General features: G+C 56.4%; 2 protein-coding genes across 7 annotated transcripts in view; both read right to left on the bottom strand.

Annotated features, from left to right (window-relative positions):
• LOC133064366 (rap guanine nucleotide exchange factor 1) overlaps window positions 1–22918 on the bottom strand; it is a 136710-nt gene that overhangs the window by 13120 nt on the left and 100672 nt on the right. For all 6 annotated transcript variants that reach the window (XM_061154349.1, XM_061154355.1, XM_061154351.1 and 3 more), the window contains 3 exons: window positions 21969–22171; window positions 4724–4812; window positions 946–1054 (listed from right to left, as the gene is read on the bottom strand). In XM_061154349.1, the coding sequence (XP_061010332.1) occupies window positions 946–1054; window positions 4724–4812; window positions 21969–22171 (401 nt within the window). The remainder of the gene's footprint in view (window positions 1–945; window positions 1055–4723; window positions 4813–21968; window positions 22172–22918) is intronic.
• LOC133064367 (uncharacterized) lies at window positions 7071–20160 on the bottom strand. Its single transcript, XM_061154356.1, has 2 exons — window positions 19760–20160; window positions 7071–7881 (listed from the first exon to the last, which is right to left on the bottom strand). Exons 1-2 carry the CDS (start codon window positions 20072–20074, stop codon window positions 7492–7494), a joined length of 705 nt encoding a protein of 234 aa, XP_061010339.1. The 5' UTR covers window positions 20075–20160; the 3' UTR covers window positions 7071–7491.

The following is a 22918-nucleotide window of genomic DNA, read 5'->3' as shown; positions in this document are numbered from 1 at the left end:
TGTCACAGGCCCAGGAGGCCCAGGCTGCTCTCTGTAATCCTGGAGGAGTCCGCCCCACGCCAGCCTCCGCGTGTCTCCAGCGCTCGCTCTCAGAGATGCGCCTGCCTCTCTAGGGCAGGCTTTAACCCTGGAACCCAGGGTCCTGGGAGCGCCCTGGATTTCCAGCTAAGGCAGGGCAGTGACGCCTAGGACCTGCTTTTTCTCAAGAAATTTCTAGCAAGAGTCACGTCATTCTCTCTGCAGAAGAGCCAGCCCCCGCCTTTTGGTTCCTCTGGGCTATGACTGGGCCATGTCTGTGTGTGTAGAACACGGCTACCTCGTTGGGGAGTGGTCAAGGCCGTCACTGGGAGCCGTTCCCCCGAGTCCCCAGGGTTGCTGGGCAGCAGGGAGCGGAAAGCCGTCTCAGCTCAGCTCCTCGGGCAGTGATGGGTTGGGGCACCGTGTTCACCAGTGAGGTGCTTCTGATAAGACACGGGCTGCTGTGGCCAGGCCTGAAATCCCTTAATTGGCTTGTGCCTCCCATGCAGAGACACATGGATGGTTGTCACTGACAACATAAAAACACCCTGCCCTAAGGAGGCCCAGCACACAGGGCTCCAGGCCAAGCACCCACATGGGCTTCGTGCTCACAACAGCCTCCCTAGAGTCCTGTCATCCGGGGCTTACGGAGGACAGGCCACTTGCCCAAGCTCATTCTCCAAGTGTCGAAGAAGGGGATAGCACACTTCCTCCGGGCAGTCGCCCGTGTGCCCAGCGTCCTGGAGCACCTGCAGTGGCCCAGGCACAGGGCCAGGACAAGAGGGTGCACAGCCCACAGCCCAGGGCCACCAGGGTCAGCACTTGGCTGTGGCCTTTCTGTGTGGGTCACTTCCAGGTTCCCTTCTCAACACCCCCTCATCCTCTCTCTGGGCCAGACGCTGCACGTCCGGCCTGTGAGGAACCCACCTCTTGCTTGAGGGTCAGCCTCGCCATGATCTCATTGTGGTCAATGAGGGACAGCTCGTCCACCTCCTCTTCGGACTGAGCCTCTGAAGCATCTGGCGACTTCAGGGCCCTGGAAAGAGGTGTGATTTGTGTTGGTCAACAGGGCTGGGGCTCCACGTGCCTGGGGCCAAGGCAGCGTGGCCCTGTGTGTGGGGTGTGGGTGGTACCGTTGCTCCCCGAGCAAGTCCTCCCTGGACCGCAGCTCCACGTGAAGACCAGACCCACTCCCACCCCTCCACAGGAGGCCGGGGGTGGATGGACACCGGGACGCAGCTCAGTTTCCAACTCTGCTGCTGATAAGCTGTGTGACCTCAGGATAGTCCCTGCTCTCTGGGTGCTCCATTGGTTAAGTAGAAGGGATTAAGCACGCAGATCAAGAAGGTTCCACTGAGAGCTCTGAAGGAGTAACGGCCTCACTCATCTGCATCAAGGCCCACCGCACGGACGGCCAGTACTCCAGGAGAGGACGGCCCAGGGCCAGCGGGATGGGGCACAGGCCAGCATGCATCTCAATGCCACTCCAGGTCTTCGCCTGGGGCCACCTCTCCGGGGGACTGAAGGGGAGCAGGAACCAGGCCCTCGTCCTTGGGGTGCTGGTGGGGACAAGGGCCAGGAAGGCCTGAGGGTAGGACGGGCAAGCTGAGGCTGAAGTGCTGAGCAGGCGTTTGGGGAGGAGGAGAGAAGCCCCAGAGAGGCACATGGGGAGTTGGGGTGGGGAACACAGCAGGCAGATGGCCGTGGGGTCTGTAGGCACTGTGCTTTCCCCTAGCATTTTCTCTGGGATTCCCGTCATTCTCATGAAGGACCCCGTGAGCCACTGACTGGCCTTGTGGTCAGAGGCCTCATTTTTAATACTCAGTATCTAAGACATAAAATCTGACCATCTGGAGGAGCCAAGCAAAACCACGCGCAATCCTCTGGCCTTAACGGAAAGAGGACGGCGTCGCAGGGACGGGTTCCAGCCCATCAACATGTTCGTGCCTCTGCTTCTCGTACAAGGGCCACCTGAACTCTGAAAAATGGCATCCCACCCCACCCTCCACTCAGCAGTGGAGCTGCCGAGCTGCTGCTGTTTGGCAAGACACCTCTGCCGCTGGGTGTTAGACTAGGACACCCATCATCCCGCAACACTTGGGGAGACCTGAGCCGCCGCGTCACACAGACGGACCCCACGGGCATGACTCTGAGGAGTGGCCAGAGAAGGCCGGGTGGGCAGCCCTCGTCAACGGGCCCCTGGGGAAAGCTTTCCATTTTTTTTTTTTCTTGTCTATTGCTATTTTCACCGCATCTTTAACTATTTATGCTTAGGCTTGACAAAAACAACGGGTATTGCTGAGCTCTGCACCAGGACTCCAGAAGCAGCTAAACCTTAGCCAAAAGAGGGAGGAAAAATTTGAATGTGTGGAACATCTCACAAAGAAGGGGACGTCAGCATGAAGTCGCAGGTGGCAGAGCTGATTGGCGGGTCCTGCAATTACCCTTTCTACGTGCAAGTTGGAGACTTACTACTTATTTCTACACCTGGTCATGTTTGACTCAGGCTAACACTGAGAATGTTACCAAAGATTACAGAGACATATGGCTAAATGCAAACATGAATCCTGATTGACCTGGTTCCAAAAAAATTAGTCTTACGAGATATATGCTGTCTAGGTTTCTCACAGCTTTTCTTCCAAGGAGCAAATGTCTTTTAAACTTCATGGCTGTGGTCATTGTCTGCAGTGATTTTGGAGCCTGGGAAGATAAAATCTGCCACAGATTCTGCTTTTCCGCCTTCTATTTGCCATGAGGTGATGGGACCAGATGCCACGATCTTAGTTTTAATGTTGAGTTTCAAGCCAGCTTTTTCACTCTCCTCTTTCACCCTCATCAGGAGGATCTTTGCTTCCTCTTCACTTTCTGTCATTTGCATATCAGAAGGAATTTACTATTACTCTTCTTGGGTGTGACAATCATACTGTAATCAGGTTGGCACTTTTGAGGCATGCTGAAATATTTAGGGACTGAGGGTCATGTTTATAACAGTTTCGAATACACGTGACAAAAAACATACACACTACCTCTAGAAACTCACAATAAAAAGTTTGGGGGTGGGAATCTTTTATACTCCTTCATTACACTTGAACTCGTAAGAGGCGCAGGGGAGGTTGGCTTAGGATTTGAAGAAGAAAACACTGTTACGGGTAGTTTCTAAGGTGAACAGTATGTATGCAGATACTCAAGAAGCAGTGGCCATCTGTGGGCTGGCATGAAGGTCTTTGAGGGGTGGGATTATGTTACGTCAGCAGGCATGGAAACAATGCTGATTTCATCGCACATCAGTATCACCATCAGAGCTCGTGGGTGACCGGGTAAATTTTACATGGGCAGCACTACTTTGAAAGGCATCTTCTCTTCTGAGCAGCAGGTCTCAACAGTGGGCTTAACGTATTCAGCAAACCATGCTGTGAACAGATGTTCTGTCACCCAGGCTTTGCTGTTCCACGTACAGAGTGCAGGCAGAGTAGAGTTCACATCACTCGTAAGGGCCCTAGGATTTTCAGATGGTGAATGAGCACTGGCTTTAGTTACAAGTCACCAGCTGCGTTAGCCCCTAACAAGAGAGTCAGCCTGTCCTTTGAAGCTTTGAAGCCAGGCACTGACTTCTCCTCTCTGGCTATGAAAGGCCTGGATGGCATCTTCTTCCAGGGGAGGCTGTTTCCTCTACACTGAGCATCTGCTGTCTAGTGTAGCCTCCCCTATGAAATGACCTGAGCTGGGTCTTCTCGATGACTTCCTGCAGCTCCTACGTCAGCATTTGCTGCTTCACCTGCACTTGTCCGTTATGAGACGGCTTCTCTCCCGAACCCTCATGAGCCAACCCTGCTATGTTCAGAATTTTCTTCTGCAGCCTCCTCACCCTGGTCAGCCTTCACAGAATTGAAGAGATTAGGGTCTTGCTCTGGATGAGGCTTTGGCTTAAGGGCATGTTGGGCTGGTCTGATCTATCCAGACCACCCAGACTTTCTCCGTACCAGCAGGAAGGCTTTCTCTTTCTTACCATTCATGTGATCTCTGGAGCAGCACTTAATTTCCTTCAAGGACTTTCTTCGCTTTCACAACATGCCTAACTGTTTGGTTGGTGCAAGAGGCCTAGCTCTAGGCCTGTCTTGGCTTTCAAAATGCCTTCCTCGCTGAGCCCCATCATTTCTAGCTTTTGATTTGAAGTGAGACAGGAGCAATTCTTCCTTTCACTTGAACACTTAGGGGCCAATGTGGGGTTATTAACTAACCTAACTTCGATACTGTGTGTCTGGGAACAGGGAGGCCTAAGAGGTGGGGCAGGGGGGAACAGCTATTCAGATTGTGTGGAGCAGTCCAAACGCACACCATGTTTATCGATTCAGTCTGCCATCTTCTACGGGCATAGTCTGTGATGCCCCAAAGCAATTACCATAGTAACCTCAAAGATCACAGACTGTCATAATGAATACAGTAATAGTGAAAAAGTTTGAAATCCTGAGAGAATTACCAAACTGATGCAGGAACCATGAAGCGAGCAGATGCTGTTGGAAAAACAGTGCCCACAGACTGGCTTGATGCAGGGCTGCTACAAACTTTCTATTTGTAAAAAGCACAGCATCTGTGCAGCCCAAGTGTGAACACAAAGCCATCCAGGCCCTGCGGGCGGGGGTGGTGGTCACCAGACGGCAGACGCGCTGTTCTCAGGGTGCCCGCCCCCACGAGGGACTTTTCCTACCTGTCCCCGCTGTCCCTGCCCTCCTTCCCGGGCACACAGCCGGCCGACGTGGTATCTCTGGAGTGTCCGTCCTTCGCTGCAGGTGACTCCTGGAAAGAGAAGGCAGAGCTGGGTGTTTGACAGCTGCCCCTGCTGGGCCGCTCTCCGCAGAGCACCTGCCTGCATGCGGCTTCGGGGTGCGAGTTCCCAGGGAACAGCCTGAGATGCAAACATGTCCATCATGACCGGCACACAGGAAGCACGGCCTCTTCTGACTAGCATCCTGCCTTCAAGGAGAGTGAAGGCACCGCTGCTCACGCCTCCGTCAGCTGCCAGCCTAGACGGAGCCATGCCATCACCTCCCGGCAGAAAGTGCCGCCCCGGGGGCTGCCTACCACGCGGCCAACTCAGCCAGTGCATGCCCTTCCTCTGTGGCCTTGACCAACACCCTACCTGCTGGCGGGCATCCCCGTGCCTGGGCACAAGAGAAACAGAGACTGTGGGGAGGGATGGGGCCTGCCCCCGAGCCCAGCGCTGAAGGCTGCGGCCCTGCCGCTGTGCCCGGGGGTGTGCAGCACACCTCTGCTGACAGATGCCCTCTGCACCGCAGTGCTCGCCTGACTCCGTCACGCTTCCCAAGGACCTCGCTGCTCAGGCGCACAAGGCAGCCCCTCCCCTCCTCCAGCGCCCTGGCTCCTTCCCAGGAACCTGGCCCACCCCTCTCAGTGATCACACGGCCCTGGCACCCCTGGTCTGCCGCCCGGGCTGCAACAGAGAAGGGGGGGCCCGGGGGGGAACACAAAGATGCAGAAACGTCCTCATGGAGGGTCACAGGGGGAGGGGAGCCCTGGAAGGTCAGCCTGGGACGGGCTCCGTGTACAGAGGCTGGCCTGGAAGATGCAGGGGACACCCGGGGAAAAACAGCTCCCAGGGACCAGGCTGGATCCCACTGGAGTGGGAACTCCACTGCATTCTACAACTTGCTAATTCCTAAAGTGGGGCCTGCTTGTGTGGATATCTGAGGTGCTACGGGGGTCATCACAATGAGAGTGACCATGCTTTCAATGGCTGGGCCCTTTGAGCTGACCCCAGAGGAGGACAGAGTACCCTCAGGGTGCCCCCTCTAGGGACTGGACCTGGCTCAGGGTGGGGAGAGTTATTCTGGAAAGTTCTGCACTTGCTCATGTTTTGCTGCAGCAAAACTTGGAGAGCTGACTGGGACTGGGACAGCAGAAGACCAGGGTGATCACGACGGTGTGAGACCTGGGGGGCCCCCCAGCTGCCCTGGGAGCAGGGGTGCAGACGGGGAGCATGCTGGGGGAGAGGTGTTGGTTTGGAAAGCTCGGTGCGGGAGAGAGGAATCCCTGCCTGAGGACGGACAGGAGACAGGCCTCAACACCGGATGATGGGGCGGAAAGAAATCCCTGAGAGTAGCTAGCCAGGACTGAGCCGGCTGCTCTGTGATTTCCAGCAGGCCTGCCGGCCAGGCTGCAGGGCACCCACATGCGGAAGCAAAAGCAAAGAAAGCTCCACCAGAAGCTCTGTCTTCTCCCTGCGGAGCCAAGTCAGCCCCAGGCCGGGCATGAGCGGGAGCCCCAGGCCGACTGGAGCAGGGCCGAGCCGCAGGCCTGGCCGCATGCACGAGGCAGCCCGAGGTTACTTACTCCTCGAGGGCGGGCCAGCTCCTCGCCGCTCTGGCCAGAGCAATACAGACTGACGTAGTCCCCCTCATAGGCGTGCTCGCTCTGGGGGAGACAGGATGAGAGATACCCATCTGTGATGGCCCCGCCAGGCTGGCCCTGACTGGGATGCTCTTTCTCAAGGAGGGGAGGATGGTCCCTGGGGACCCTTCCCAGGGTCAGGGGACAAAGCTGTTTTTGCCACTGCCTGCCTCTGTCAGAGGGGACCCAGGTTTCCTGCTGGAGCTTCTCCAAAGACGTCAAGGGCACTTTGGCCCTCAAAGTGCCCTGGAGGAGGTGTACTCCTCTGTGCTCTGCTGTAGCAGGGACAGTAGGGGCCGCAGCATGGGACAGGGGGCAGTCATGGAGGGTGGGGGGATGGGGGATGGGGGGCAATCACAGAGGGAAAGAGGATGGGGGGCAATCATGGGAGGGAGGGAGGACGGGGGATGGGGGCAATCACAGAGGGAAAGAGGATGGGGGGCAATCATGGGAGGGAGGGAGGACGGGGGATGGGGGCAATCACAGAGGGCGGCGGACAGGGGGCAGTCATGGAGGATGGGGGGGTCGGGGGCAATCACAGAGGGCAGGGGACAGGGGGCAGTCACGGAAGGCAGGGGACGGGGGCAATCATGGAGGGTGGGTGGACATGGGACGGGGACGATCATAGAGGGCAAGAGGACGGGGGTGGGGGGCGATCACGGAGGGCAGGAGAGCATCCCCACGCTGGGGGGCCGGCTGCAGGCGCCTGCACTTGTCCTGCCCCGTCCCCCCGTCCCCGTGCACAGCAGCCTTGTCCTGAGCCCGGAGGAGGCACTGAAGCCCGCCTGACCCACGGCAAGCAGGCCCCCATCCTCAGTACCACAGCAACTCAACACGCAACTGCCCCTGGGCCGTCGGAGACCTCTGTGCCCTTCTCTAGAAACCCCTAACCACATGGAAAACCAGCAGCATTTATATCTCATGATTATGACAACAGATCATCTCTAAGTGGCCACTAACCCATCTGTGGAAAATGAGATCCTAGTTTGCTGGGAATCCACACAGAAGGTTTGCTTTCTGCTCTGGAAGCTGACAGGCTACCATCTCAGCGGGGGACCTGCGCACCCCTCAGCCCAGCCACAGTGCGACAGGGCCCACACCAGCAATGGCCTCGAAAGCGAGGGCGGGTGGAGGCTTTCCTGGAGCGGGCAGCCCCGTGTGGAGGCGTGCGTGTTGAGTTCTCACCGAAGGCGTCTGGGGCGAGTCAGTGAAAGAGGTTTCGGAAGGAAGGCAGACAGTGTTTCCGTGAAAGCTGCTCTCCTGAGAAGACGAGAGAAGCCCGTCCAGGGTGCTGGGAGGCAGACTGGCCACGGGTGGCACGGCTAAGTCAGAGCTCTGAGACTGGTGGACAGGTGGGAAGTGTGGAGAGGAAGAGGAGGTAGACGGAAGGAAAGGCTGGACGGAAGCTTGGCTGTGAGGCACGAAATCCTGCGAATAGGACCTAAACACGGACTTGTACTGCAGGGTCAGAGTGGGACACATACACGCACACGAGAGGAGGGAAGAAGAAAACAGACAAGAGAAAAAGTCGTTAGATTAACTTGGCTGAGCCGTGATGGGCCGATCACAGTCTTTCGAAGGAAGACACCGCTCAGGCCATGCCACCCCTGTGGCCCTCTGGCTGGAGGCCCCCCCACCCTGGCCTAGCAGCCCCTTGAGAAGGGCCTGAAGACCACCCAGAGCTGCCCACAGTGTCCACACAGGGGGATGCAGTGCACCCCACCACACACTGTGGGGGGGGGGGGGTCCCATCCTCTGTCAGAAAATCAAACCTATGTGGTCCTGTCTATGCCGACTGTCCTCCCAGGAACCTCATGACTGAACCGAGCGTGTGCAGACACCTGGTCACATTTACTCATTTTGAGTTTTTTTTGATGAATCTGATTTTAGTCCTTGAAAGTCAAATACCACAAGCCTTTTCAATATGGTAGTCACTTCAAATCCTTTGGAAGGGAAGTGATAGGCTTTAAAAATGGTTGAAAGAATTGTGCTCCCAAAACACTAAAAATTTCTGAGTGCATTTCCTTTTCTGCCCATCTTTTTTCTTTCATTTTCTTTCTTTAACAGATGAAGTGCAACGCCCTTCTGTTGACGGCCCCCTTAGGACCGCAAGGCTCTGCTCTCCGAGGGTCCCATCACGAGAGAAAAGCCTTAAGTCAGGCTGGGCAGAGAGCAGAGCCCGTGAGCACAGACTCAGGCCCGGGCTCTGCTGTGGAAGGAGGGTCGGAGACCACCAGCTAACAGTCCCCTGGGGTGGCCAGGCCTGCCCACTGTCCTAGAGAAACAGGGACGAATGTGTGGCAGGGGCTGAGTTTGAAGCCCCTGCCAGGCTCACTTCCCACCATAAGGGGCTGGAACTTGACAAAAGCCCGCCCAAAAAACAAACAGGCACACCGCTCGCTCAGCTGTCTTCTCTACATTCTGGCATAGGATTTTTTTTTTGGTGAGGTGTGTGGGATCTTAGTTCCCTGATCAGGGGTTAAATCTGGGCCCCTGGCAGTGAAAGCAAGGAGTCCTAACCACTGGACCGCCAGGGAGTACCCGGCACAGGATTTTTGAAATCCTGAAATGGAGCAAGAAGAAATGAAGTCCTAAACTAACGGGAGGCTAAAGCCACTCATTCCTTTAGGGCTTCTCTAAAGCTGCACTTCAACCTGGAGGGAGAGCTGCTGTCACTCAAGGGACAAGCACACCCCCCTCTGCGCCGCCCCCCATCCCCCGGGCTGTAGATCAGAGTTCGGAGCTCCCCGTTCCTTGGTGAGGCCACAAGCCCCATGGTTGTTGGTTTATATCCGACCCAGGGTACCTGCCTAAAAACTGACTGTCCTCACACGTCTTACTCCCACCTAATTCAGAAGCTCAAGGCCAACCCAGACACACAGGGGAACACATGAAGAAGCACAGTGCCGACAATGAGGCCTGGGTTCCTGTTGGTCCCATCTGTCCACGTGCCTTCTTTGGGGAAAAGCCTGCAGCGGCGGAGCCCGGGCTCAGCTGTCCTCCCCTCGGGACCGTGGAGCCTGAGCGTCCACGGGGCACCCTCCTCAGGGCCAGGGGCCACCACCTTCCGTCTGACCTCTCAGAGCAGCCGTCCAAGCCAGGGCCTTGCTGGGGGTGACCGAGGTGTGGCGTGTGTCTGGCTTTGGGGGCTGTTTCACCTCTGGAGGATGCTCCCCCCACAGCCACAGGGAGGCGCTCTCACTGGCAGGGAAGTTGCCCGGAGAAGACCACGAGTGAAATGCATCAGCTGAGGGAGGGGACGGCCCAGCCGGTCCTGGGAGACTGTCTGAGGGACCCCCGTGCCAGCCATTCTGGGGCAGTGGCTGCAGACTCCCGCAGGAGTCCGGCCCCCAGGCCTGCCAGATGCTCACTCCCACGCACAGGGGCCTCTTTCCTGGCCATGACTCTGCCTCGCTCATGATTCACCTCTGGTGCTGCTATGATCGGAATGTTGGTGCCCCCCCCCCCAAGTCTATATGTTGAAATCCTCACCCCCCACTCCCCGCCAGATGCTGGGGTCTGTGCTACAGAAAAGAGGCTCTACCCTCTGCCACGTGAGGACCGAGAAAAGTCCGCGACCAGGAAAAGGGCCTCGCCCAACCATACTGGGCCCGGATCTTCTGGCCTCTGGAGCTGCGAGAAACACACTTGCTGTTATAAGCCACCCAGGCTGCAGTAATCTGTTACAGCAGCCAGAACGAACCAGGCCAAATGCTGGCTCTGGGGTCCTGACGTGTGCTGACACGCCCCCCATCCCTGAAGCATGAAAATGCATACAGCACTGGAGTGGGCCCTGCAGTAACCAAGCCCTAATTTACACACACACACACACACACACACACACACACAGCAGGTACCTTTTCTGGGAACTGAGACAACTGCTGAGAGGGCACGGGCTCAAGTCATACAGACCTGCACCTGGGTCCTGAGCTCTCTACGTGTGACCTCGGGCAGGGGGTGTGAGTTCTGGAGCCTCAGTCTCTTCCTCTTTAAACCGGGGTGGAAACAGCAGTTCCTCCCTCCCAGGGGCTCTGTGTGCGTTTACTGAGACGCCCTGTAAGTTCGGCTGGGTGACAAGCAATCAGCGTCATCTCTCCTCTCCTGCCCTCCAAAATACCCTCAGGAGTGCCTCGAAAAACAGAGCTGAGGCGTTTAATTAACTCAGTACATACTTACTGAATGAGGGAATGCTTAGGAACGGATCCTAACGCTGTTATTAACCAAGGTGCCCAGAATGTTGCCTGACTCAGCAGTGTCTCGACGGTGGGTGCGGGGGGTCATGGGCAAGCTGCCCTGGCTGCGCAGGTGCGGGTCTGCAGGGGAGGCCACCGAGGGTGAGGACAGCAGAGGAGACGGGCGGCCGCCAGGAGAAGGGAAGGAGGGTGGGCGTCTCTGGGACAGAGTGGCTGGCTGCCCTGCCCTCCTTCCCTCAGCAACAACTAGGCTGCCTGGGCTCAGCTCTGGTATTCAAGCTATGCGGTCCTGCTGGGACAGCAGCCAGGCCTGAACATCACCTTCAGGGGGCGGGGGGGGGGGGGGGCACGGGGAAGGTGCACGGCTGCTCTCTAGTCACCACCAGGCCGGCCCCTCCCTGCCTCTGCAGGCTCATGCCTGTACCGCAGGCAACAAATCCGGTATCCACCACCTCCGCTGAGCAGTTTCCAGGCCCTTTAAGATCACATTTATTTCACAAGGGCAAGGGAGAACGCAGGGCTGGCCATGGAGCAGAAAACACGCCTTCCCCACAGCCTGGAGTCTATTTTAGGATCTGGCTGGTGCTGGGCTTTGCTGCTGCGCTCTGCGGCAGGAATTTTTATTTATAGCCGGAGTAAGACTGTCTGGGCCCAGGAGTCTATAATGGGACAGGCTGCCTGTTGGGAGGTGGCATGTTTCTGCAGAAGATCTATGCGTGCTCGAGTAACTTCTGAGGAGGAGAAGCAGTCGGAAGAGGGGCACTGGGCCCCCGGCGTCAGCCCTGATCTCAGTCAAAGCGCCAGCAAGAGCCATCTCATGATGGTGGGGATGACAGCTATTCTCACTGAAGGCGTCCCGCTGGGCAGATGAGGTGCTGAAGGTTTTATGTGAACCACCTCATTTACTCTGCACCAAGTTACGATCCTCCTTACAAAGATACAGAGATCTCTTCTCTACGTGTCTGACGTGTATGTCAGGCCTTGGCTCACTGCCTCTTGCAGGCTGGTCATCACTTGGGAGGTCTCTGAGTGGAGTGAGCAGACCAGACCTCGCAGAGCTGCAGGATCGCAAGCTTAGGGCCTGTCACGTGCCCAGAGTGCTCCCTGAGTGTGATGGAGCCGTCCCAGCACCACCTCTGCCGAGGTGAGTCCAGCCGTGGCTTACTAGGTCCATGGCTGCCCCTTCCAGCCTGTCTCTGCATCCTCGTAAGGAGGATTGTAACTTGGTACAGAGACATAGGAGCCACCAACCCACTCTTCGACCTACACACCTGAACGAACCACCAAGAGTCTTGTGGATGTAAAGGAGGAGGGCAACTGCCTGGATGTGTGGCCTTGATGTGCTAGGTAGCAGAGCTTCCTGAAGCGGGCCAGGCACCCTTTTCAGTGCCACTTCCTTTCCATTAAATCCTGGCATGAAAGATGACTGGGGACAGGCCCTGCACTGTGTTGGTAAGAAAGCAGGAAAGTAGATCTTCATAAGGAAACTTCTGATTCCTCAACATGACAGACATTTCATCTAATCCCTGTGATTATCAGAAGGCCAGGGCCCAGAGGAGGCGGTCAGCGTGCCAGCAGCCAAGGGCTGAGGCTGCAGGCCAGAGGACCTTGACCGTTACGGCTACTCCAGGGTGACTTGGGCAGGCCCCAAGCTCTGGAGAACATCCAGCCCTGCGAATCACAGCAACTGCACGGTGACTCGGGCGCCATGCTCTGGAGAACGTCCAGCCCTACCAATCATGGGAAATGCGCTCATCTGAGTGAATGGACTGACTGTCGCCACCAAGTGTTTGTACACTCTTGGCTCCACCAAGGCTCGTGACACTACTTAGCTTGGACAGCTTGTTTGGGGGCTTAAAGTTTTATCCCTCATTTGTGAGAAAACATATTCAAAGGAGCTGCAATTCGAGGGTGGTTTGGGCCTTCTTCTCCTATAGTGAGCCGGTGGGAACTATAGCCCAGGGCCAGTCCTGGGCTCAGCGGACGCGTCCTTCAAATAGGGCCTGTGAGTGTCCACACAATGTGGGCCTCAGTTATTTCTCTTGGAAGAAAGTAAAGCTTTTAGCCGCTGCAAAACACACAGCCTCGATTTCCTGGGGCGGGATCTCCTGGAAACCACCACACCTGATTCAGTTCTCAGATGGGACATGACCATTCCGAGGTCACCAGGAAGGACCCTTGATAACAGTCCTTCTCGCTCCAAGGGGCAAACTGGCCACAAGACTGCCTGTCTCCTCTCTCCTTCCTGCTCCCAGTTAACTACATGTTTATGAAAGCCGTCTTAGGCCCGGAGGGAACTTCCTTCTTTGAGATGCCTGTGTTAATTTATAATTACTACATGTTAGATAATGTCAAAAGCGGAGTTTCTGAAGCCAAGTGGCAGGGTCGTAGGCCGATACTGTGAGCTCCTGCACCCGAGGCGAGGGGAGACACTGCTGTGGGTCCCGTTGTGTGAACAAGGAGACAGCACTCAGCTCGCCCAAGGAAGGCAATGTCGACGTCACATGTGTCCAAAAAATGCCTTCTCTCTTTTCAAATAAACTTCTTGGTGGAGTCTTTTTAAATTCATTTAAAATTCTAATTTGTAATTCTACAACAAAGGATGTAGAAGAACAAAAATGTTCTGCTCAGGAGAACTTGAGGACAAGTGAAAGCAGAAATTTACTATGCTTCCTGTTTCATGCTTTTGCATTTGGATCACAAGATTTTCCTTGAAAAACACTACATTTTTGGCCAATGGTTTCATGGCTAATTACATTTTTGTGAGAACCTCCAATACATCTTGAGATGCTCTGTATATTCCTTAAATATTAACCTTAGGGCTTCCCTGGTGGCTCAGTGGTAAAGAATCTGCCTGCCAATGCAGGAGACATGGGTTCTATCCCTGCTCCAGGAAGATCCCACATGCTGCAGAGCAACGGAGCCCATGCTCTAGAGCCCGGGAACCACAACTATGAGCCCACATGCCACCACTGCTGACGTCTGTGTGTCCTAGAGCCAGTGCAACAAAAGAAGCCACTGCAATGGGAAGCGACAGCACAACTAGAGGGTACCCCCCGCTCACTGCAACTAGAGAAAAGCCTGCACAGCCACGGAGACCCAGCACCGACAAAAAGAAATAAATAAAATCATTTTAAAAAATGCTTCCCTGCATTAAAAAAAGAAACATTAACCTCGATAACGTCAACTCTTCATAGGAAGATTTAGTACAGATTCCACAGTGATCTGAATTTAGTTCTAGAAATACAACTCCACAATTTTTTTTACTCAGTGTGGCTTTATGCAGCACGACAGGGGCTCTAACTCACACCTACTCTTAGCGCTCTATGGAGAGCCTGCGGCTACACTCTGTCCTGCGTCAGAACACTGTCAGGACAAAAAAAGTGCATCTCTTGATGTCTGGCCCGTGCACAGGCTTTTCTTTCTTCTGAGCCTTCTTGGGTCTCAATGCTTACTGGTCAATGAATAATTCATAAATGTCAACCTGACACTGTACTTTTCATGAGGGGGATCTGATTCTAACCTCAGCTCTGACTTAAAACTCTTAGCTAGTGGTTCAGCTTCTCCAGTCTGGTATCTATCTCCAGGATGTGGGTAAACATTCCATCACAGAGCAGGAGGGAAGGGCCCCTGACAAGTTGACAAGCAGCCTGAAATCACAAGAGTAAAAGCAACCATCAGCGCGTGGCCAGCACCCTCAGGGGTCCTGTCACACAGGACCTTCCCAGGGATCTGGGGGCCTTGTGGTCCCTAACCAGAGGGCTGTCATGGACTGAGTCAGCTGTAGGCATCAGCGAGGGGAGGCAGAGAAGTACCTGTCTGAAGTTAGTCTGCGAGCGCTGACTGCCCACAATGACATGAGCACCAACAAGAGTCAGGGAGTCTTCAGGAGGACGGACAGAAACAGAGGGGGCGGAGCAGCCGCTTTGGCGAGCCCCCAGGACAAGATCCCTGAGCCGTGGTCCTTGGCCCTTGGGTGTCCACCGCAGGCGAGGTGGACTCACCCTGGGTTCAGGGTGGGGGCCTGACACAGAGCCAGGCTTCTACCTCTACCTGAGTGGGTTAGGAGCCCCCAAGAGTGCTGGCCCACCCATGCCTCCTTCTTACAAGGCCATGTCTGGGCTCGGAGTGGCAGTGAACTCAGAGGTCACACTTCAGGGAAGCGCTGGCCACACAGGCACCTGGTTATTGAAGAAGGGCAGAAAGGCACGGGGGAACTTTCTGGAGGAGCCACATTAAATTTCAAGGGCCCAGCAGACCGGAAAAGCCTGTGAAGATCTCAGGCCAGACTCAGAGGGGTCTACAAAGACTCCTGCGCGGCTGGCACAACAGCCCTGCTTTTCCCACTGCTGACGGTGCTGGGGACCACTCTTTAGGAAACCCTGGAAGGTTGGGCAGGCCGACGGAACAAAGTGCCCAAGAGAGGTCAACTCAGAGACGAACCTGCCTGCCCTGGGTCCCCGGTGCTGCCCACAGACCCTCCTCTCTCAGAGTTAAGTTCGCTCTAACCAGGCGGAAGCCAGTGAGGAAAAGATGATGTCAGGAAGACACAGGGACAGAAGGGGGACGCGGGAGCCTACTTAACCAGCAGGAGGACACACCTGCTGTGGTCCACAGTCTTCCTTCCTACCTCCCTCCCTCACCAGCTGTGGTCCACAGTCTTCCTTCCTACCTCCCTCCCTCACCTGCTGTGGTCCACAGTCTTCCTTCCTACCTCCCTCCCTCCCCTGCTGTGGTCCACAGTCTTCCTTCCTACCTCCCTCCCTCACCTGCTGTGGTCCACAGTCTTCCTTCCTACCTCCCTCCCTCCCCTGCTGTGGTCCACAGTCTTCCTTCCTACCTCCCTCCCTCCCCTGCTGTGGTCCACAGTCTTCCTTCCTACCTCCCTCCCTCCCCTGCTGTGGTCCACAGTCTTCCTTCCTACCTCCCTCCCTCCCCTGCTGTGGTCCACAGTCTTCCTTCCTACCTCCCTCCCTCCCCTGCTGTGGTCCACAGTCTTCCTTCCTATCTCCCTCTCCTTCCGTTTGGCCTTTCGACCTTTGTCTCAGTGATGGTTGATGACAGGAGGCCAAGGAGCGGGGCGGAAAGAGCGAGCCTCTCCTGGGGCAGGGTCCTAGAAGGGCCTGTGTGCTGCAGCATAGAAGCCCGGCCCAGCTCTCAGAGGATCACAGCCAGCGGCTTCACAGGCTGTCCCCCTTTAAACTGAAGTCCTCAACAGGACACACACGACTTTCTTACCCGAAAGATTTTTAAACACAGAAGACAGTTATTATGGGTATTTCTGAAGTTCTTCTTCTGGGTCTTCTAGAAGTTTTGCTTCTCCAGAATCATTTTGGAAGCCAAGATGGTAAAGAAAATATTTCAACAGACTCCTAGCATCCAGCTATATCTCTTGGTGACAGTAAATATCAGTGAGCCAAGAAAGAATAGGCATGGAGGATGGTGGCTTTTGTAACATCAGTGTTGTAATGTCTGGAGGACCAGAAACCCTCATGGTTATTAATAGATTCCCAATAATACCTTGGTCAAGGGTAAAGTGAATATGGACCCAACTCAGAGCTTCCAAGATTTCACCCAATTCACAGCTTCCCAGATTTCGCACCACTAGGGATCAGAATGGAGAAAATGCAAGCCCAAGAAGGGCCACAGTGGGAACAGCAGTGGGAATCCAGGGTGGTAGGGGAAGGACTGGTGCTGGAGGGATGGGAGTTTGGGGAGAGGTGGGAGTCGGGCAGCCAGCACAGGCAAGGCTGCAGTGAGGACAGGGCAGACAGCCATGGGTACAAGTGATGGAGGGAATCCAGGGGCAGGAAGAGGACACCAACACCACATCTGAGAGGTGTATCTCAGGGGGCCCGTCACTCAAACACTTATCCGTGCCACCAAGGGGCAGGCATACTGCAAGGCACGAGGGGGCCGGCTGTCCATGCCTGGGGGTGGCTGCACCTAGCTCTTCACATCGTTCTGGCCTCACAGTAGCTCATCATTTCCCTGAACACCTTCTTCTACAAAACCGGTCTTAATGTCCCAGATGCCACATGTCTGGGTAGCTGTTCAAGTCTCCTAGAATCATAGCGCATGCCAGGAAGGAAAGGGGGTCTGTGGACTGGGGGCTAAGCAGACCCAGACAAAGATTGTGAAGAGGAGGGTGGGCACCTCCCAGGAATGCGAGCAGGAACACGTCTGGGGACAAGCGGGGAAAGAGCGGTCAAAGCTGGGCCTGAGCCCAGAGGGCAGCACCCAGGAGGGAGCAGCAGATTTTGACTGAGGGGCAGGATGCGTGAAGGGCTGGCTGTTGTCACCCCTCCAGCCGCTCTCCCTGGACCTCAGTCCTGAGAGTTTATACTTGAGACAAGCTTCTACTCCCCACCTTCAGGCAGGTCCCTCACTGACCTTCGTCTCCCTGAAATCTTAACTGGCCTTCAGACCACAACTCAAGCGCCCCCTCCTGACATCCTCCTGCCTCCACTGCCCACAGCCTTCCCCAGACGTCTGTGACTCTCACTGCTGTCCACGCCCTGCCTGAATCGGAGTCTCCTTTCCGCTTGACTCACTCTGCCTACTCCCTTGCATGGGCTTCTCAAGGACGACGGGCCGTCCTGCTTGTGCTGGATCCTTCTGGCTGCCTGACCCACACTGGGAGCGGCTCCGTTCTTACCAAAATAAACCTTCCGTGGGATCCCAGGAAAAGTGAATAAGAATGCTTCTTCAGCACCTCCTTCATTTTAAACTGATCAGTGCAGGTTCACTGCTCTACAATTCCCTTGGCAAGGTTTTCAATCTTCCTGTTACAAGGCAGAAGTAACAGGTCACTGGGCAAAGAACTTCAGATTTGGCACCTGCTATTTTCCTATGAGGCAGCTCTTGGGAATTCCATGCTGGACTGATGACACAAGTCCAGGGATGAAGGAACAAAGACATTTGGCAATGAAGCGCTGCTCCAAGAGCACATCAAAGCCCTCTGTCTGGGGCTCATCTCAAAATGTAAGCAGAGACTATACATGAAAAACGTACTGGTATTATGGTTAAATCATTTCTCCGGGGTTTCTGCATTTCAGATGTCAAGTATTCCATATATTTAGGCCATTACTAACATCTCTGGAGGGCTGGAGGGGCTTCGCTTCAAGTGAAATAAAGCAACCTTCTTAGCTCACTCCCCTCAGGCTCCTTTGTGGAGCTGGTGCTGAGATGCAGGATGCTGTAAGACTCCTCTGTGTGCTGAGGGGAAAACTATGACATACTCATACCCCAGCTTAATTAAAATGTCCTCGAATTCTTCTTAATTCTATAGTACACAGTCCAGTTCATTCAGTCTTCTCCCCAAACTACTCAAAAGGGATGTTGTAGACATTCTTAGGAAAACATACACTTACTTTCTGTTCACAGAGGGGAGGGGGGAAAAAACACGTCAAGACCTAGGATTGTCTCAAGGCCAAGTTTTGTAAGATCTGTGAAAAGAGCTGCCGGAGGTGGCTGCTGAGGAAACAGAGGGCGCCTGTGCACCAGAGCCAGGGAGGGATGGGGAGTGGTCCTGCCTCACCCGGCGAGGTCTGGGCGCTAAAGGGAAGACTACATCCCGAGTTCCCCTCAATGGGGAGGACCAGCTTCACCTGGGTGCTGGGTGGCTCCCAAATATGGAGACCGGACAAGACGACACTGGGAACCCACACTTGGCGAGGGCCCTGACGTCACCAAGTCAACCTGGTCACTCAAGAGGGCAAAGGGAGTCCAGGCAGGTGAAGACATCTGCCCAGGCACTCATGCACAGGACCAGAACAAGCCAAGACTAGAACCCAGAGCTCTTAAGACAAGAGCAATAATGACAGACGTTCCAAGCTTACTACCTGCCTGGAAGTTTCCTGTGATTTTACTTAGTCCTCCCATTCACAGAAGAAGAGGCAAGGAAAAGTGCCACCCCAGAGGACTGAACTCGAGGCCTGGGAGGATGTGGGTCACCTCGGGATGGGTCCACTGAGCTCCCTTGGAAAGTCCTTTCCCAAGCCCTGACACCCAGGGTGTCACTGGATAGAGTTAGCAGGAGGGGGGGGTGGTCAGGTTCTTGAGCAGATGAAGATCCCAGAGGAAGACAGCAGACCTGCGTGGCCTCCAAGGCATCAGCGCCTCCGTGTCTGCAGACACCGCGCCAGCCCTTCTCCTGCCGCCCCACCTCCACAGGGTGACCCGTGGAAGGCCCCACCCAGTGAAGGTTGAGTCCACTCTCCTCCCCAGGCTGCATTGCCTGGGGCCTGACCCAGAGGACGCACGCCAGCCCTATGTCGAGATCTTATGATGCCTGCAAGTTCCCATCTGTCTTCCTGGAGCCCAGCCGATTGCCCTGTGAACAAGTCCAGGCTGGCCTGATGTAGCAGACGGGTCAGGAGGGTCACTGCCAGACTAGTCCCCGCTGGAGTGCCAGGGATGTGGGTGAGTCTAGCTCTTGGCAGCCAGGCCTGCCCTGATCAGCACAGCTGTGCTGCTAAGCTGTGCCCTAGGCAAGGCTTCCCTGGTGGCTCAGCTGATAAAGAATCCGCCTGCAATGTGGGAAACCTGGGTTCGATCCCTGGGTTGGGAAGATACCCTGGAGAAGGGAAAGGCTACCCACTCCAGTATTCTGGCCTGGATAATTCCATGGACTGTAGAGTCCATGGGGTCACAAACAATTGGACACAACTGAGCAACTCTCACTTTCCGGCAAGGACAAATGGTTACTGCTTTTTAAGCCACAGGTTTTGGGGTGATTTGTTACGTAGCAAGAGGTAGCGAAAGCTAACTGACGCAGCTCCCTTAACTCCAGCTTCATCATACTGGGTACAGCCTGCTCTGCTTCCTACGTGAGGAATATTCCTTTTTAAGCACAGAACACTACACGGCTGACCCAATACTCAGTAGGAGAACAGAATAAAAAGGCCAAAACATCTCTGCCAGCTTATGCCTAAGTGATGATGCTCTGAGCGTGGCTGCTAACAGTCCCACCCCAACCCACCCCAGCCACTCACACCGACCTTCAGGCCACCTTTCCTGTCTGGGGTCTGTGGAGGGCCGGAGCTGGTGACGGGCAGCAGCACGCATGTCGGGAGGCATCGGCCACGAGGGAAAGGTCTCACTCCCCAGGTTCCCGGTAGCGAGTGCAGGGAGCAACTCACCGAGGGCACAGGTAAGCTGCCGTGCCGGCTGAGAAAGGAGTTAGAGACGGACACACTGATGCCCTGACCGGCACTGCCGTCCTCGGGGGTGAAGGCCACTTTAGTTTGCTGGACACAGTAGGAGACAGAGGAGAAGGAAGAAGCAGCATAGGAGGCCTGCTGGACAGAGGAAGGAGGGAGGAGACAAGGCAGGAGGGAGAAAAGCAGAGAACAGTCAGGCATGTACACATAAAGGAGGCAGGCTGCTACCCGATCTGCTGGGACCTTCTGGAGAGGGACGGCTTCTCGGCCCAGCAAGGGGTCAAGGACATCCATCAAAGGCGAGCTGGGGGGCGGGTGCCCTCTTCACTCCTGTGTCCACTGGAAGCGCACACTCGAAGATGGAAGGAGTCACGTGGACTTGCGTGTGCACCCCAGCTCCTCCGCTTCCTTAGGGCCCCAGCACTCCTCTGTGGGAGCGACTGCACTTCATGGTGCGGAGCAGGAGCCAGGCGGCCTGGGCCCTAATTTTGGCATGGCCATGGGGGACTGGCTTGGCCTCGGGCGTCACATGACGCTCTCTGCACCTCAGGTTTCCGGCAGATGGCTGTGTGCACATAAAGCACCTAGAACCGGGCTGCCCTCAAGGCCCGTGGGCCAACAGGTGTACCTGTCATGCTCACTTCTGTCGGGAAAACAGGGTCACACTTCTTGCAGTGGCACTGGAGAAGGGGCGCCCAGTGGTCACACAGGGGGTGTCACACATGCCTGGGCTTCCACTTCTGCTGTGGGCTTTGAGCCCGTCTCTCCAGCTGTCTCAGCCTCACTTTAAAGAGGGGGTGACAGGGACCATGGGCACGTTCACAGGATGTCTGCCCACCCTCCAGGGCCCCCTGGCAGCCTCTCTCCAGAGAGCCCCTTGGACCACCGCCCCACTGCGAGGTGAGGCGCTGTGCCAGCTCTCACGGGGGCTGGGACTCAGGCGCGTCCCTCAGGGCTCTGTCCCCAGGGCTCGGCTCCTGTGGGAGACAGGACATGGGACAGACAGGACGCCCAGGGCCAGGCGACGGGTACCTGTGCACCCGGCAGGAGGGGCTGAGAGAACCAGATCTCAATGAAACTGGCCCAGCTGTTTAACCAAACATGTTAGGTCAGGGGTCCCTGGAGCAGGCATCTATGTGTCTGTGGTGAACAACAGACACTCACAATCGGGCATATTCAGCTGTCTGTGGGGAGAGCAGGGCAGGCGAAGAGCTGAGACCTGAGCACAGCCGGGGAGACACAGCTGGTCAGTGCAGGACTGGAACCCAGACCCCGGGCCTGAGCCTGGCCCTCCTTCCACGAGACAGGCTGCCCCAGCCCCAGAGGCAACTGTGTGTGGCAAGGCTCGGCGACTCCAGGACTGGGCATGGGCTCAAGGCCCAGTCGCAGGACTGCTGAGGCCCAGGCAGCTTCCAGGAGTGACCTCAGGACCTTCACTGTCTGGCCATCTGCCTCCCAGAACAGACAGGACAGCGTCCCCTCACAGAGGATGAAGGTGGCCCTCCCTGGTTAAGACACGAGCAGACCGGCCGGCACGAGAGCAAGACAGCACGTGCAGCTCTGACGGACTGCCCTCCCGGGTGTACTCTTCCTAGAGAGCTCAGCTGGACGGGGCGCTTGGATTCTAGAGCCTGACCACAGTCCACACGATTAGTAAACTGGTGGCGGAGAGAAGAGGGTTGAGAGGTGTACCCGAGTGCCCCCCGCTGGTCCCAGCGCCTCTCCAGCCTGCCCACAGCTGGAGGGCCCCTCTTGTGCTGTCTACACCGCGTCCTGACGCAGGAGGGGTTTTAAAACAGGAAGGGTGTGCCGGCCAGAAACACAAAGTGGCTCTGTGTCAGTCACCCCGCTTCCACAGAGCTGGTCCTCACTGGGCTGGCCCCGGCTGGGGGGTGCAAGTGGTTGTGCAGTGCTGCCCAGTATGTAAATCGAGTCCACAGATGGCCCCGCACAGAGCCTGCCCTGTGGTTCGATTGACTCCCTCCTTTCAGGGAGGTCTATATTGGAACCACAGAAGAGAGACAGAGAAAAAAAAAGACTGTCCACAGAGAAAGCAAACATTTTGAGTACAAGCCAGTCCCAGCTGCAGGGGCCCGCTCTGGAGGAGGAGCCACTCCTGCAGAGCTAGATTCGAGCAGGAGAGCAGGCCCAGTGTCCCGGGCCTCTGGTGGGGGGCGCCCCCACTTACCAGCTGCCGCTGCTTGGGGGGCAGGGCGGGGGGTGGGGCGAGCTCGTGCGGGGCGTCGCCGGCGCTGAAGGAGTCGTTGAAGCCGTACACCTCCATGAGCAGCTTGTTCTTCTGCTGATACACGTGCTCCTTCTGTGGCGTCTGGTAGAACATGGAGGGCTGTGGCTCTGAGTAGTCCTCAAGCAGCTGCATGTAGGCCAGCACTGTGGACACAGAGGGGCCAGGCTGGGTGGGCCGCGCACAGACCCCCGCCCGCCCCACAGCGGCCAGGGAGAGGGCCCGGGGTACATCTGTGTGACCACCACGTGGACAGCCGTGTGGAGGCGCCGGGACGCTGGGCGCCGCCCACGTGTCACGAAGCCTCTGGAGGAGAGGGGGGGCTTGGGGGTGGGGCGGGGGGCAGGCTCTGCGGGAACTCCCTTCTTTTCCACTCAAGGTCCCAGTGAACCCGGAACCATGCTAGGAAGCAGCCTATGTTTAGAGAAGCGCAGGGGCGCACCCACTCCTTGCCGAGAAGCCCTCGGGGTTTTCCAGCCTCTTGAGAGCAGGGCCGTGGCCGGGGTGCAGGCTCCTGGGCGCCCTGCCCAAGCCTCCGGCTCTCCGCTCCTGGACCATCCTTGGGGCTTTCCACACGTCTGTCCCGGTTGCTCTTCCTGCAGCCCTGCGAGCCAGATGCTCCCTCCCGAGAGACTCAGGCCCTGATCAACTGGCGTTCACGGAGGCCCCTCACCACGTTCCCGCCCTAGAAGCCCCTCTCAGCCTCGCGCTTCTTCCCTCCTGAGCCCTCCTCACGGCTCCTCACGAGCTAGCTGGGTTTCTCACATTCATCTGATCGTCACTGAGCACCTGCTCCGGGTCAGGCGCTGACCGAGGTGCTGGCACTCCGCAGAGGCCAGCAATGGCTCTTTAACCCATGGGAGGGCTGACCCCCTCCCCAGGGAGACAGAAAA

This window comes from Dama dama, chromosome 11 (genome assembly GCF_033118175.1).
Source record: "Dama dama isolate Ldn47 chromosome 11, ASM3311817v1, whole genome shotgun sequence".
Lineage (NCBI taxonomy): Eukaryota > Metazoa > Chordata > Mammalia > Artiodactyla > Cervidae > Dama > Dama dama.
This window is presented reverse-complemented; position numbering and strand designations above follow the sequence as displayed.

What these genes read in the sequence shown, in the direction of transcription:
- LOC133064367 (XM_061154356.1), bottom strand. Translation starts at nt 20,074, where the DNA reads ATGGATGTCCTTGACCCCTTGCTGGGCCGAGAAGCCGTCCCTCTCCAG. An exon ending in GCAGCTTACCTGTGCCCTCG is followed by an intron (nt 7,882 to 19,759) that starts GTGAGTTGCTCC and finishes CTGACCCTGCAG; the next exon opens with TACAAGTCCGTGTTTAGGTC.